Below are 16,808 nucleotides of genomic sequence, written 5' to 3' on the forward strand. Positions count from 1 at the left end.
CCCTGCAGGCCTGCTCACTTTTTGCAGCAACAACTGTGGTCTTAAAATACTGACAGGATATTACCATCAGTGTGGTTAGTGACTTCTGAAGGGGATTTTTCACCATCAAATTCACAGAAGAGGCTTGTTCCTTTTAATTGTTTAATAAAAATCTGAATTACATCAAAGGACATAGACAAAATATAAAAGTGGAAAAGACGACAAAACAGCTCCGTTTTCATTCGGGACATACAACTGAGAATTATGAGATGTGAGAAGAGGTGAAGTTATAAGATCAGACTTTGAACTAAATAAAACAACAGTTCATTGTATCACAACGTGTTGTTATCAAAAAGAGAAGACATCTAAAGGAACAGTGCTTTATTCTTAAGATGGTTCAATGGCAACTCCTTTTCTTAAGAACTGTCCAACAAGTTCCACTGCCGCGCCAAATTAAATCAAAATGAAGTCACACAGACCAGAAGAGCTGATGAGTCCCCTGAGGTCATGAAGACGTTTGGTTTTCACACAGGAGAGGAAGTGAGAGGGACATTAGGCTGGATGTGTCTCAGTCTGTGGTGGTGCGGCGGTACCAGAAGCGAGCCCTGAAGTCGTCGCTGCAGGTCATGAAGCCGGGATTTGTGGGCGAGTGGACGATGCAGCGGACGATGTTGTTGTGTCCTAGAGACAGCAGGTTTTTCCTCTCGGCCGTGCGAGAGTCCCAGCAGCACAGGCTGATGGTGCGCTCGTCTGGCAGCAGCACATAGTCCTCTGTGTGGTTGAACACTCCCTGTGTACGGTGCATCTGACGTCCACTCAGTCCTGCACCTACAGCACACACCAACACCACTCGATTAAATCAGAGCTGAACACCAACATTTTCATTTATGTTTAATTAACCACTGTTGCTGGGGAGAAAGAAACATTTTTTTATTGTTGTCCAGGTTGTAGAGGGGGCATGCCCCCTCAGACTGACTGCCTGCAGGTCCTGCTGGTAGAGGGAGGATGGGCTGTAATAAACATCACAATCTTATGGAGCCCCTAAGGCAGGGGTCCGGCAACCTGAGGCTCCGGAGCCACATGAGGCTCTTCAGGCCATTTGCAGTGGCTCCCTGTGGCTGTGACAACAAAATGATATGAAATGAAACATCTATTTCTTTACACTTAATATATAACATTGGTGTAGGCCCAAATCAATTTGTATTTATCAGTTGTAAAAATGTGTCAGTTATATATGACATTAAAAAAATGTTTTTAGGGGCGTCCCAGGTGTGGCACACCTGGTTGAGCGTGTACCATAGAGGCATTGTCCTCGTAAGCGGGCGGCCCGGGTTCGACTCCGACTCGGAGCCCTTCCCCGCATGTCTTCCCCTTTCACTCTGTCTCTATCAATAAAGCCCAAAAATATCTTAATTTTTTTTTTTTTACATTTTAGCCAGCTAAAATGCTTACTAAAGTCTACAGCCCAGCGCCTTAAGGCCCCCATACACCGCCCTGACGGGACCCGACGCCGACAAGCTCTTGTCCGACAATTCTGTCGCCTCTCATCGGACACAGTTGGGTGAAAAAAAGCAGTGAAACCAGAGTGAAACACATCGCCACGATGACTGCCGACTACAGCCTGTACGTTCTGCGTTATCTTGTTTTTCTGCAAAACTGACTGTTAAATTAAATAAAGAAATTACATTTCAGTTATTTCTTGCCCTCAGTTCAGACATGAGTCTATGTTTCCTCAGAAGATTTGCTCAAAGAACGTTTGATCCAAACTGGTTTTGAACTGCCTGTGGGAAGAATGAAGATGTGAGCCAGATTTGAGTGACGGGCTATACTTTGTGTTATGCAATCCACACACACTTCTTAGAGAAGAAAAACAGTCCATCAGTTGATTATAAGTAAATTACAATAAACAGTGTGCTTATTAAAGTTTTGAATTGGTTTAATTCTAATTGTTGTGCTGTCAACTATTTTACTGATACAGCTAGCTTGTTCCTACTGGCCAATTTCTTGTGGAAACCCCTGAGATTGGATTGTCTGAGCATGTGAGCTGATTCACAATGCTTGCAATTTGTCTATGAGTTTCCTGGGCTGCTTTACCGGTGCTGTAAAGCAGACAATCTCAACCTTGGGGTCGCGAGATGATTTCTTGGGGTCGCCAAATCAATTTGGAAGTCAGCTCCGTCTCCACTGTGTTAAAGTGTTCATGTGTTAATGTGTTTTAGTCTTTTTGGTCATTTAATGTTTTTTTGATCATTTTGTGTCATTTTGTGGTCAATTTGATTCTTTTTTGGGTAATTTTGTGTCTTTTCTGACAAGTCCCAAAGTAGCAAGTTATTACTTTCCAAGGAGTCTCTGGCTTGAAGCTGACTGTGACACACTCAGGAGGTCAGAATGGACCTTTAAACTGATAGCAAAGGACTTAGATTAAAAGTAACAATAAAATATAAAAAAAACATAAATCCAAAAACAGAGAGATGTTTTAGCTGTTCATTATTTGTCCAAAATTCGTCGTATCAACTGAGTTTGTATGATCTGAACTGTGCGTGTGAGATTCTGTTCAGTGAGTGGGGGTCACCGACAACATGCATGTTAAATTGGGGGTCGCGACTCAAAAAGGTTGAGAACTACTGCTGTAAAGGCTAGAAAAGCTTTGATACAATGTAAAGTAGTCAGTGTACAGCCCTAGTCCCCTCAAAGTAACGCAACACACAGCCATTCATGTCTAACCTGCTGCCAAGAAAAGTTGTAGCTGTACACTGAATATTGTATTGTATCATTGTATTGTATATATTGTATTGAATATTGTATCAAAGTGTCATTTCTTCAGTGTTGTCCCATTAAAAGATATAGTAAAATATTTCCAGAAATGTGAGGGGTGTACTCACTTTTGTGATACTGTATCAAAAGTTTGCTCAGAGTCTGGACACAGTTGTGGTTCAGTCCAAATCCAGACCAGAGTCTGGATTTTGAGGGATACTAACCTGAGCTTAGATACTCAGTGCAGTGAAACACACAGAGACGGAAGTGTGAGCGTTACTAACCAAAACACACACACCAAAGTGCAGTCGTTGGCAATCATTTATCAAACGAGCGTACGACATAAAGTGGGCTAAAAGTGGGCGTACAATCATTTCTACACAAGGCTCGGCATTTATCATATATATATATATATTTGTTATTGTTGTTACTGTTGTTGTGTTTTTACGATCTTTACTGTGTTTTACTCCCTAGCCCACCTCCCCTTCCCTCAAGTGGCCCTTGTCGCTTGTCAGGCCACCATTGTAAATAAGAATTTGTTCTTAATGACCTGCCTGGTTAAATAAAGGTGAATGAATGAATGAATGAATGAATGAATCAGTCTGGATGTGAGCGGAGGGTACGATCAGATCTCAGTCTGCTCTGAGCTCGTGTACGCAAATTTGAGTCAGCATGAAGTCCACACGTCTGACTCAGAGAACTGATCTTAAACTCGATGCCTGGAGCGGATAAAATGTTTTGTTTTTTAATGGTGACAAACCAAAGCATGTTTAGGCTTCATCATTTATCATTAAAACATCATTAAAAATAAATACACCCTGCAACCGTGAAATTCTCTTTTCTTTCAGGCTGCTAGCCGTGGCTATTAAATGTTTTTGTCTTCTGCTGTTTACCGTTATTATTATTATCCTGCTGGACACCGGAGCGTCAGCATCTCCTTCACCAGCGGTTCTGACCCAATAGAAACATTTCTTATCAGCGCTGCCACACTGACTGGGACAGAATTATTACTAAATGTAAATAAGTGTAAATAATATCTTACAAAATGTAAGAAATATCTCTCCATCATAATAATAACAACAATATTTGCATATTATATATGCTATTAGCCTTTATATATCACAATGTATAAATTAAATATTCCAACCTTGCAGGGAGTTCAATGGTCCACTGCTACTCTGCTGGCAGCACCACTGATTTCTTTAATTTTCACTTTTATTGCTGCCAAACAAAACCAGTTTGTTCTGTTGCAGCGTTTCACTTTCTGCATCTGAGAAATTCCTCTTTAAACTTACTTTAAAACATTGTTTACCTCCTTCAACCAAAAAGCTGTGAAAAATTTAAGTCTGTGCTCCAAGTGTAAAATATTGACTGAACTTGTTTGACTTTATAACTATAAGTACTTTTACCCCATAAACCTCCGTTGCTGTGTATTTCTGTAAAATGGTGTATTTCGCTCCTGTTATTTGTAACTCTTCACTACAGAGTTCAAACTAAAGCTAAAATATATTCCTTACAGGCCAATGAACACCACAAACATGAACCAACATCTCCAACAATCAAAAAAAACATTAAGCAAAAAACTGAAAATCAAATAATTAAAAATTCTTGAATTTAAAAATATATAGTTGGCTGAGCTAAAAAGGTCAGAGGTCAAAAGTATAAATTATGCTTTGCCTCTTTCTGAGCGCATTCTTAAATGGACATGTAAAAAATAAGCTTCTGTAAATTGAGATTTTCAGACACTTGTCAGACAATTTTGCACTGCTTATACTGCCATCTAGAGACAAGACACTTTAAACTGCACCCATTCCCCTCAACTAGCACATGTTGTTGTTTATTCTTGTCTCAACACAGTTGGTTACATTATAAATATTATATATATATTAATGTACTATTTATGTTAATTGTATGAATTCATTTTAATATGTCTACGTACACATTTTTGTTCTATTTTGTAGACTGAGTATCTTTGGTACAAAACTGATCTTCAATAATGTATAAAGCTTGATGTTTTCTTAACTGAAGCTGAGAAACATTTCAGCTACAAACACATTTAACAGAACTGAAAACAGCATTTAGATGGAAGACACTGACCGTCTTTTGAATCAACGTTAAATGGAACATTAGTAAACTGAGTCATAGAAAAATCACTTGGAATCAGTGTATGAAAACTTCAAAAGTATATCTGTTGGTTTTGCATTGGATCATGTACTGAAATACTTACTAAATCAGATCACACTAACCCTTGTGTACTCCTAAAAAAAGTATAACACCCATCCTCCTCAGGGGTCAAAAAGGACCCCATGACATCTGACTGGTTTCAGGACAAGTAGAAAAAATTATTACCAACTTTTTTTTTCACCTTTTGAGGCAACTCATGACCAAAACATTTATATATAATTTTCATATTTTTTTCATTATTATTGGTCAATTTTAGTCCTATATACAAAATTAGGCCTCATATCAAGAGAAAAATTTGGTTATATCAACTTTTAGTGAAACTTGTGTTTTGAAAGCATTGTTCATTTTTGGATGTCAGCAAAAATAAAAAAAGTATAACACCCATGGTCCTCAGGGGTCAAAAAGGACCCCATGACATTAGACTGGTTTTAAACATAAGTTTCACTAATAGTTGACATAACCTACTCTGTACATTCCCATCAAGAAATTATTATTTCACTATAAAAAAATTTCAGGTTTTATTACTTTTTCCTCTTTAAATGAGGCCTAATTTTGTATATTTGACTAAAATTGACCAATAATAATGAAAAAAAATATGAAAATTATATATCAATGCGTTGGTCATGAGTTGCCTTAAAAGGTGAAAAAAAAGTTGGTAATAATTTTTTCTACATGTTCTAAAACCAGTCTAATGTCATGGGGTCCTTTTGACCCCTGAGGAGCATGGGTGCTGTAAAAATTTATAAAACACGTAAAAATGTATGAAGAAAGTTGAAATTGATATTATCTATAAAAGGATGCAGAGGGGCACATAACATTTCAAGCAATTCTATGAAACTTAACCTACCGTATTTCCTCAAATAGTAGCCGGGGCTTCTATTAATAAAAAATCTGTTTGGGACCCGGCTAATAATAGGGGCGGGCTATTATTTGAAGGAGGCTTTTATTAAAAAAAGAAAATCAGAGCAGCTCTGACTGGCACTTTGACAGCACGCTGAATGTTCATTTTAAGTAGGATTTAAAATGTAAACTACTAAAAAGCCCAGAAGAACGTGCGTAAATGGCTCGACTTTACAGAGAATGACTAGGACAGCGGGAGAAACAACCATATTTACCTACAGTACTAACTCGTGTGGCCAAACTTCGAAATACAGGTGTTGTGTGGAAATCTGTTACCGTCAAATGATGTTTCCTGAATGGTGTTCTCCGTAGCATCACCTCCACGGTTGGAGTTAGGATTTAAGTTTAAGGTTAGGCCTTGTAGAGAGAACTGTTTGGGGTTAAGGTAAACTTGGGCTCATGTTAACAACTTAAAGGAGGACTGGTTGGGGTCAGGGGTCAGGTTGGTGCAGGTTAAGGTAAGGGGGACACATATCGACGGAGGAACAGACTTTGACATAACACCGGTAAGACACCCGGCTTATAAAAGAGGCCGGCTTTTATTTACTAAAAACTGTTTTTACACCCAGTTACTAAACGAGGCCGGTCATTAATAGGGGCCCGGCTTTAATTTCAGGAAATACGGTATATTAATCATATGTTGAAAATGATTTCATGTCCAAAAGGACCCCAAGAGTACAGAAGGGCTAAACTCACAAAAAAAGAGTTGCAAGTTGCCCTAGCACATGAAATATAAAGAAATATGACACCTCTCCTGGTATGAATGTGCACTGTGGTTCTTACCTGTGTACTTGACCAGTGTCCGGCCTGTAGAAATCTCCCACAGTTTCACTACGGAGTCTTTGCCACTGGACAGGATGTACTTGGAGTTCTTGGAGAAGATGGCGGAGCAAACCTCTGCCCCATCATGGGCCTTATCGAAAGAGGTCACGCAACGGTTGGAGACGCCGTCCCACAGCTTGATGCTGCCGTCCTTGCTGCAGGTGACGTAGCTGTTGGCGCTGGGGTTGTAGCTGACGCCGCTGATGGTGTCTGTGTGCTGGTCCAGAGGGTTGCAGGACACAAAGCACTGGAAGGTGTTGACGTCATAGAGACGTAGGGTGGGGTGCTGCGTTCCCACCAGCAGGAAGTCACCTGATGGGTGGAAGGAGATTGAACGTAGCATTTCTGCTTCCTGTTGTAAATAGATAGAAGATTCGATTGAAACATAATGATGCTTTGTCTATTTCGATGTAATGTGGCATCTCCACTTTCAACACGTTTGGGGAAAACCAGAGACAGTGGCCCTCATTTATCAAACGAGCGTAGAAACGACCTCAGATCTGAGCGTATATTTCGTCTTACGACAGGGTTCACGTGTGATTTATCAAACGATTGTATCTCGCCAATCACAGCGTGAGAATGATCAGCTGTTGATAAATGGGGCGGCTGGAAACAAGCGTAATTTAAATACCGCGCCCTAATATATATAATATATATATACATAATATATACACTGATTCAGAAGGCTCACCTCCAGAGTTTACGACACCGAAGGGCACAATACGGCCACAAAGAGGATTTTTCACCCCCTAAAGTCAGCTTTATTAGCAAAGTGCACCGTTACAATTAACAATAGGGGCAATATAGAAGTAGAAATATAGAAATACGCAGCGACGGAGGTTTATGAAATAAAAGTACTTATAGTTATAAACTCAAACAAGTTCAGTGAATATTTTACATTTGGAGCACAGACTTAGAAGTTTTCACAGCTTTTTGGTTGAAGAAGGTAAACAATGTTTGAAAGTAAGTTTTAATTTTAAAAGAAGAGGAATTTCTCAGTCAGAAAGTGAAACGCTGACGTCCAACAGCTGCAACACAACAAACTGGTTTTGTTTGTCAGCATAAAAGGGGAAAGGAAGGAAATCAGTGGTGCTGTCAGCAGAGTAGCAGACCATTAAACTCCCGGCGAGGTTTGAGTAATTAATTTATACATTGTGATATATAAAGCCTAATAATCTATGTAATATCCGAATATTGTTATTATTATGATGGAGATATATTATTCACCTCTTTAAATTTACTAATAATGATGTCCTAGTTAGAGGAGTGTGTGGCAGCGATTATTGGAAATGTTTCTAGTCGGGCAGAACCGCTGGTGAAGGAGATGCTGGCGCTCCGGTGTCGGAGCTGGATAACAGTAAACAGCAGAAGATTTAACATTTAAGAGACATTTAAAATCCTTGGCTGGTATTCTGTTTAAATCATTGATACATTAGTCTCAGATCAATTCTCCGACTCAGACGTGTGGACTTCACGCTGACTCAAATTTGCGTACACGAGCTGAGAGCAGACTGAGATCTGATCGTACCCTTCGCTAACATCCACATTGATAAATGCCGAGGCTTGCGTAGAAATTATCGTACGCCCACTTTACGCTCACTTTCTGACATACGCCCGTTTGATAAATGAGGGCCAGTGTGTACAAAATCTGACCTGTATATATTTAAATGCTCTTTTTGCTGAGGGCTTTGAGTAGTCAAACAGCTTGAGGGTGTAATCTCTGGAGCCAGACGCTAGAATCTGTTCAGTGGGATGGAAGGCGAGGCAGGTCACTTCGTCCACGTGGTCGTACAGTGTTCGGATCACAGGGTGATTCTCCATGTTCTGCTGCGCTGTCTCGTTCATCATCACCTGACATATTAAGCCACACGCAAAAAACAGTCAACACAAGTCTGCTGGATTAGGAACAAGCAGTGTCCTGTGATCTAACACCTGCCTCACCTCAATAGGCATGGCACTCTTGGCCAGCATGCGTTCAGTATCCAGGATCTTGATGGAAGCGTCTGCTGAGCCAGTGGCAATCAGCTGGCCGTCGCGACTATATGAAGCAACGCGGCACGGACCCTTATGGGATGTTACATAGCAGGTCTCATACTCTGATGCCTCTGGAGACATAGTCTGGACATCAGCATCGAATTCCAGATCAATACCCACACCAGGTGCTACCGTATCTGAGCGCCCAATGGCATACTGGACTGCACTGTCATCATTCTCCATCCCTGAAAAACAAGGGAACTTGAACAGTCAGGGCATAGCACAAACATGCAGACATATGAAGGAAAGGTAGTTGAGTCTGTTAGAATAATCTGTTACTCTGAATCTGTGCAGATCACTATCTATGCATGTGTAATTCACTAACTGTGTATGTAACCTCTCTCTGTGCATTTATAGATTAATCGTGCAAGCTGCTTTGATACAATGACCATGTGCTAATATTGTTTTAAAACTATGATTACTCTAAATACATCCAATCTAAATACATTTATTCCATCTGCTTAAACTTTCTCTGTCCTACTTAGAGTAAGATTATATAATCACTAAAAGATATTTTTAGGGCCCGAGCAGGCAACGACCTGCGAGGTCCCTATTGTATTTCGAATGATTATTCTTTTTATTATTTTTTTTATTTTTTTTCTTCCCCCCAAATGATCGCATTTTTCACTGCCTGAACATGCCCCAAAACTCATGAAACTTTAAATATAAGTCACACCTGGCGAAAAATTTTATAATCTATTGTCATCCTGAATTTTCACCACTAGGTGGCGCTATAATAATGGAAAGTGCGTTTTGGCTAATAACTCCCACATACTTCATTGCACATTCAAAAAACTTATATCCACGCGTTCACTGAGTTGTGCTGAATCTCGTGATATAGGCCACTCCCATTTTCGCCTACCGTTTTTTTTCGCAAATTCGCGAAATGTCGCAAACCTACTTTTTCGAACTCCTCCTAGGCAATTTCATCGTTTTGCACCAAACTTTGCACACAGCATCTATGGACCCTCATGACAAAAAGTTATTAAAATAATTTTGATTACCCAAAGAATACTCAAGTTATTAAATAACAACTTCCTGCAGGTGGCGCTATTTTCAACACAAAACAGGAAGTGTTGCATATCTCCACATTGGTGTGTCTGAATGACACGAATCTCAGGTTACTACTTCCCCATGAGCCCCTGAGGCTCTCTGCAAAATTTTGGCCGCTGACCACTAGGTGGCGCTCTTTAAATTGAAGTATTTTATATCTCCACATCGGTTAGTCAGATTTACACCAAACTTGGTATACTTATTGTCAATGCCCTCCTGAGGATAACCCTTGAAGGTTTTATTGATCGGCCCCTAGGTGGAGCTCTGGCGGCAGTTTAATTTAATAAGTGCCACTGTGCCCATACCATAAGACTTAAGGCAATGAAATTCATAGAGGTGGTATAGACTGGCCCCTGTAACGCACAAACCCCGACGGCAGCATGCCCCGACACGCGTGTACTGCGAGGGCCCGTTTAGTACTGCGCGCAGTCCTAGTTTTTTTTATTATTTTTATTTTTCTTCCCCCCAAATGATCGCATTTTTCAATGCCTGAACATACCCCAAAAGTCACGAAACTTTAAATATAAGTCATACCTGGCGAAAAATTTTATAATCTATTGTCATCCTGAATTTCCACCACTAGGTAGCGCTATAATAAAGGAAAGCGCGTTTAGGCTAATAACTCCCACATACTTCATCACACATTCAAAAAACTTATATCCACGCGTTCACTGAGTTGTGCTGAATCTCGTGATATAAGCCACGCCCATTTTCGCCTACCGTTTTTTTTCGCAAATTCGCGAAATGTCGTAAACCTACTTTTTCGAACTCCTCCTAGGCAATTTCATCGTTTTGCACCAAACTTTGCACACAGCATCTATGGACCCTCATGACAAAAAGTTATTAAAAGAATTTTGATTACCCAAAGAATACTCAAGTTATTAAGTAACAACTTCCTGCAGGTGGCGCTATTTTCAACACAAAACACAAAGTGTTGCATATCTCCACATTGGTGTGTCTGAATGACATGAAACTCAGGTTACTACTTTCCCATGAGCCCCTGAGGCTCGCTGCAAAATTTTGGGCGATGACCACTAGGTGGCGCGCTTTAAATTGAAGTATTTTATATCTCCACATCGGTTGGTCGGATTAACACCAAACTTGGTATACTTATTGTCAATGCCCTCCTGAGGATAACCCTTGAAGGTTTTATTGATCGGCCCCTAGGTGGCGCTCTGGCGGCAGTTTAATTTAATAAGTCTCACTGTGCCCAGACCATAAGACTTAAGGCAATGAAATTCATAGGGGTGGTATAGACTGGTCCCTGTAACGCACAGACCCTGACTGCAGCATGCCCCGACACGCGTGTACTGCGAGGGCCCGTTCAGTACTGCGCGCAGTCCTAGTTTATGTTTTATATTTTATATGGACATAGCAAAATCTGTGTCTCCAATAATATATCTCTGCAAGTCATTTCAAGGCAGGAGTTTGTGTTTTGAAAGTTTTGTTAACAGGTCACAGACATGATGTGCTGAGCAGAAATATAACTGTCTTTTCTGCTTGGTGACATGACGTGTCCATGTATTGAATAAACTGACAAATCAGCGGATTGAAAGGAGGCGACTTCTGAAAGAGATCTACCTACATTCTTAGTAAACTTTGTTAGGATACAAAAAAGGTTCAAGGGAAAGTAGACTGGTCCAGACGTCATGAACTGACCAGCCTAATGTCATGTCAGGGACGTGTGGATTGAACCCAGAGACTCTGTAAACTGCACATTTCTGGACGTATTGTAATAAAGTGAAGTTAAACTGAGAACTCGTCTCCTGCTCATCATTCCCCATCAAACGATCTGCGCAGAGAAATAGGTGAGGATTTTGTGTTGGAGTCAAATCATTTAATTTTAAAAGGTTTCCTCAATGCATTTCTCAACATCTGAAGGAATGACCCCCTGCAGTTTGCATACAAACAACAACATTGGAGTGAACGACGCTGTCCTCTACATGCTTCACCGTGCCCTTGCTCACCTGGAGGAAACTGGTGCTTATGTGAGAATCATGTTCTTTGATCTTTCAAACGCATTCAACAACATCCAACCCAACAGCTGGCATCCATCATGGATAACCCCTCTCACCCCCTGCATGACACTGTGGGGTCTTTGAGCAGCTCCTTCAGCAGCAGAATATTACATCCACGGTGTAAGAAGGAACGCTTCTGCAGGTCATTCATTCCAGCTGCCATAAGACTGCACAACACGAGCACAACCTGAATGTGTTGTAGTTTGCATTCTTTCTTTTTTGCATATAATTTGCACTCTGCACATTCTTCACTTAATTTGCACTATGTTGTATATAGTATATTGTAAAATGTCTTTTTATATTAGATTGATTATTATTTTATCTTTATCTAAAAGGGAAATAATTTTGTGTGCAATTTTTGTGGTCAGCTGTAACAAAGAAATTTCCCCGCTGTGGGATTAATAAAGTCAAATCTAATCTAATCTATACTCAAAAACAAGCTCACAGAGATGGGAGTGGATCTTTCCTTCATCTCCTGGATCACAGATTACCTGACAGGAAGACCACAGTATGTCAGGTTGGGGAACTGTGTTTCTGGGACATTAATGAGCAGCACAGGGGCTCCACAAGGCACTGTTCTGGCTCCATTCCTGTTCACACTGTACACAGGGGACTTCAACTACAACTCTGAGTCCTGCCACATCCAGAAGTACTCAGACAACACTGCTATTGTGATGTGTATCATGAATGGACCGGAATGTGAATATAGGGATCTGATAAAAGCCTTCAGTGACTGGAGTCACAAGAACTATCTCCTCTCGATAAATAAAGTTATTTTGATTTGATTTGAGTCTTACCTATCTTTGCCAGCTGCATCAGCTGCTCAGAGGGAGACACAACACTCTGTGGTTTGACCTCATTGATGAGACTGTTGGCGATGTTGGTGTATCCATCATAGAGCAGCTGGCTGATGATCAGCCTGTAGAGCTGCTGTCGGTCCTTCAGAGTAGGTTTGGGACGATACATGGTGGCTCAGTGTGAGCAGCGGAGGGGCGTCAATAGCAACAACCTGATGGCTGAAACAAAAGACAGGTTAACATTAATGTTATTATCACTACATTGGTGCTGTTGACTTGTCTATGTTTCACAAGACCATCTTATATGCTACCGTGTTGTATAAAACTAGATGTTTGCTACCAGACGTTTCAACCGTAAGCTCGGGCTAACGTCTGGTCAGCTACAACCAATGAATGAAACTTGTGCTAAGCAGTGCTGCTAATGATGTTAGCATTGTTGCTACAATCAGGACAAAGCAAAACAACAGCAGTTTGCGTGCGGATTTAAAGCCCGAACAGACTGGACAAAGTCAGTACAACGCAGCAGCAGCATATTGTTCTGTTGAAGGAAATGCGCTGCATCATACAATTTAAAACATAAAAATATCTAACCCTCTTCAAACTTCCAACGGCGCTCCTCGACCCAAACGTGCGTTACGTTGTACGTAATTGCGTGCTACGTCACAGCACATAGTAAGGTTGCCTTCAAGGTAAACTGAATTTCCAGATTTGAAGTGGTAATAATGTAATGGTTATAATTAAATATCGGTGCCTTTTTCTTTTTTTCCCCTCCTTCCTTTGTAATTATTTTTTATTATTCTGTTTAATTTACACCTGTACTGACTTATGCACTTCATTCACTTTTTTGTCATATTTATTTATTTTCTCAATTTGTAATGCCAGACTTTGTTTTGTTCTACCCAAGATGAATGTTCTGACTGTAATTGGCACTTCTCAATAAAGTTTTGAAAAAATAAAATAAAAATAATAATGATTAAATATCGGTATCATCGTGACTTCGGCAGTGAATTAGACAACAAGTAGAGTAGCATTCGGTGTAACATTCTCAATGTACAATTAAATGAGAAAATGGTGGTTTCGAAATTACTAAATTTGCAATTAAAAAAATAGGCTAACGCAAAGCACTACTATCATACTTGTCCTCTGTGCTTTAGCTTAGCTTAGCTTGCTGCAAATGAAAAGATCCGTTGAAATAACGGTCTTTTTCATCATTAAACTATTATAGTAAGCTACTTTATTGTGCAGTTACAAAGTACGTGAAGGCATCATACCTTTCCTGTATGGCAGTTCTCTCTTTCTTGTTTCCAGCTTCTGGCTGCTGTTCCTCTCTGTTTAAAATAACGTTTTGCTCTGGCAATAAAAAGCAATATGAAAAAGTCATCTTAAATGTGTTGAAATGCTTTGTGTTTTACTGTGCTTCACCAACTACTACAGTAATGATTCCACTGTATCCGTATGAACCTTATTTTACATCATGCAGGCTGACGCTATGGCCCAGCAGAGGGTGCACAAGTATGGCATCTGAAAGACTGAAGAAAAAAAAGCTTTGTGCTTGTGCCAAGGATTGAGCACAGCTTTGTTGCCATGATTGCAGTCTTGGTGTACAGTTGTAAGCTTGGAAATGCCTTCTGCTGCGCTACATGCAGAACACAGGGGTAAAGACTGTGTTCTCGAGTAAAACTGAGACAACACTGACAGGGACACTGCGTCTTGCAGCTTGTAGTAGTGGAGTTACTGGTTCCGGTGCTGAAGACAGAAGTGGGGCAGGAGACTTCTATTCTTTTCCACCGAAAACACATAAGTAACATGTAAGTGGTTATAGGCCTCCAGCAATTCAGCACCCACCCACACACAGTCTCTCAGTTTCTACTTCCTGCAATGTGGCTCATTGCCGGCAAAAAAGAGGCATAAATTAAATGTATACATGCACATGGATAAGGGTTGCTTAGCCTCTTGGAGATATGGGCTTTTCAAATGATACCCCTTTCATTTGTTATTTCACATGCAAACATGTAGCAAGGGATTCAGAAACAAAGTACAGTGCAAAAAAGGTGTGTTTAAACGCACAAGATATCTTAAATTAAGATTGTTAAATCTAGAAATAAGCATGTTGAACGCTTAAAATAATAAATTAACTCTTAAAACAAGATCAATTATGTAACACTTCTAAATCTAAAGTTAAATAATTTCCCTAAGATTTAGTGTTTTTATCTTGTTTTAGACACCCCTTTTTTTGCAGTGTAAGCTGGTGTTTACCTTGGTACTGGATCTAGTGCCATGACCTGAAAGAACTGGTCTATCACAGTGTGTAGAGGCACAAAAATAAGAGAGTGAAGGGCGAGGAACTATTTGTCTCAAGTGATTGAAGATGTTCTTTAGTTGTAGTTCTTTCATTATGGCATTATCTTTGTAAGCATTGTATAAATATTTCAGTGGTATAATTCAACATAAATCTCACAATTTCATGACATGAAAAAAATGCACAGACTGCCATATTCACATCTTTTTTCCCCCATTTATACATTTATCTTAAACTACACAGTGGTTCAGCAACCGGGAGACCAGGAGAAGTTGGTCTCTGGGAACTGCTGACCATCAGCTGTAAAACTTGACTCAACCCCGTATCCTAGTAACATGGTCAAAATACAATCCATAAACAATATTAAACGCCTGCTGACTGTGGAGAAGACATCTGTGTAAATCCTTATAGACTATACACACACTGTGATTTGAAACATTTCATCTGACTCAGTCTCTGAAAACATGTCTGAAACTATGCTTCCACCCTGCAGGACAGTGAGCTGTTTGAGAGTGTAGAAAACATGTGTGGTAGGAGGTGTCTTGTTACCATGTCAACACAAAGCATGCTCTCAGTGGAGCAGCCTGCAGTTGCCTTGGAGACCAACTAGACTCTGTAGCAGTGAAATGATATTAAAAAAAGTATTTGTTTTCTTTTAGCAGATGTCATCTGATAATTGCACAGTCGATCCCACACGATGACATACTGTTCAACAAATCTGAGCTTTGAAAACAATAACTTACACTGGAACTAGAGAGAGTTGGTTTTAAAAAATATTTTGAAAAAGCATAAAGCAGCTATAGCCAATCATTTTGTATTAATGGAGAGCAAATGAATGGTGTATTAGGGCATAGGGCATCTCCATGGGGTCTATTGACAATTTGTCTATGGGACTTTTGAATTGTGGATCATTGCAGGAAATAACCTCTGTGGCAAACACACATAAGTGTTTTGTTCATCAGGATAATATTCATAAATGAACACCACTTTTATTATGTTTGTAGTGTTAATGTAGCCGAAAGAAGTAAAAAGCTAACGTTATGCTATGGCAAACTACACCACGGTCACATGGCTAAAACGTCACAGCCGTTTTGCTTCAGATGGTCTCCGACAAGCTAACTAATTAATTAACAATAATAATTTATAATCTACAAGAGTTTGCAAGAGCACTGGAAAAACATGACTAGAGGCTGTGACTAGAGTTCTCGTCCGTGTCCCTGACAACCAGTGTAGTCTCATTTATCCACTTGTCAGCTACCGTCTTTTTAAGGACACGTAAAAACTTCAAAATTCATAAGTGTGGGTATATACTAACGTTTTTTGTTGTACAACAAAACGCAAATATCTCTTCAGCTTGTGGTACGCAGACCCTATTTCAGGCATCTATCCAAAAACCCATTCAAAATCCTAGACCCAGGGCGCTAAAATGCTAACTTACATTTGAGTTCAAGAACTCATTCTTGTGGCGCCTTATAGTGGATCATATGACTAAATGTAATATTATAGTGGTTGTTTGTATGGAGCATTATAATGTGACTCTGCGGTTCCCCTCAGCTCTATGGAGCTTTTTAGCTTCTTTCAGCTCACTTTTTTTGGTTTTGGTTATCACCTCCTCTGCGATCAGTGTTGTCTTCAGCAGCTACAGGCTGTAGATGTAAAAATATTCAAGAAGTGGTGGAAACCAAAACAAAGCTATAACAAGAATAAATACACATTCATTAGGCGGCCTGATGCACTATTTCGAATGAATTCTTATGCTTCTTGGTATCTGCTGAATGTGTAAACTGGCAATTGTGTATGAACACGTAAGTCAGATGTTTAAAGGTTATTGTGCTGCCCCAAAGTGACCAAATTATCAATTCAGTAAGGATTTCATGACTATAATCCAGTCCAGTCGTGGTGAACTTGTGCCAAAGGCATAATTCTATTAATTATCTTGTACAAGCCATTAGAGGCCACCTGCCATGT

General features: G+C 39.9%; 1 protein-coding gene across 2 annotated transcripts; it reads right to left on the minus strand.

Moving 5' to 3' along the window:
• Window positions 1-124: 124 nt before the first annotated feature.
• cstf1 (cleavage stimulation factor, 3' pre-RNA, subunit 1) lies at window positions 125-13,209 on the minus strand. 2 transcript variants are annotated; one of them, XM_059330362.1, is made up of 6 exons: window positions 13,133-13,209; window positions 12,542-12,760; window positions 8,581-8,858; window positions 8,293-8,490; window positions 6,601-6,991; window positions 125-807 (listed from the first exon to the last, which is right to left on the minus strand). In XM_059330362.1, exons 2-6 carry the CDS (start codon window positions 12,708-12,710, stop codon window positions 548-550), a joined length of 1,296 nt encoding a protein of 431 aa, XP_059186345.1. In that variant the 5' UTR covers window positions 12,711-12,760; window positions 13,133-13,209; the 3' UTR covers window positions 125-547. The 2 variants fall into 2 exon arrangements, with proteins under 2 accessions (XP_059186345.1, XP_059186344.1); XM_059330361.1 differs by lacking the exon at window positions 13,133-13,209 and adding an exon at window positions 12,853-13,116.
• Window positions 13,210-16,808: the final 3,599 nt, after the last annotated feature.

Source organism: Centropristis striata, chromosome 3 (genome assembly GCF_030273125.1).
Source record: "Centropristis striata isolate RG_2023a ecotype Rhode Island chromosome 3, C.striata_1.0, whole genome shotgun sequence".
Classification (NCBI taxonomy): domain Eukaryota; kingdom Metazoa; phylum Chordata; class Actinopteri; order Perciformes; family Serranidae; genus Centropristis; species Centropristis striata.

Excerpts from the sequence above, each read along its gene's own strand:
- cstf1 (XM_059330362.1), bottom strand. The coding sequence starts at position 12,710 with ATGTATCGTCCCAAACCTACTCTGAAGGACCGACAGCAGCTCTACAGG. Across the intron at positions 8,859-12,541 it reads GATGCAGCTGGCAAAGATAG|GGATGGAGAATGATGACAGT; the intron begins GTAAGACTCAAA and ends CTTGTTTTTCAG. Across the intron at positions 8,491-8,580 it reads AGAGTGCCATGCCTATTGAG|GTGATGATGAACGAGACAGC; the intron begins GTGAGGCAGGTG and ends TTAATATGTCAG.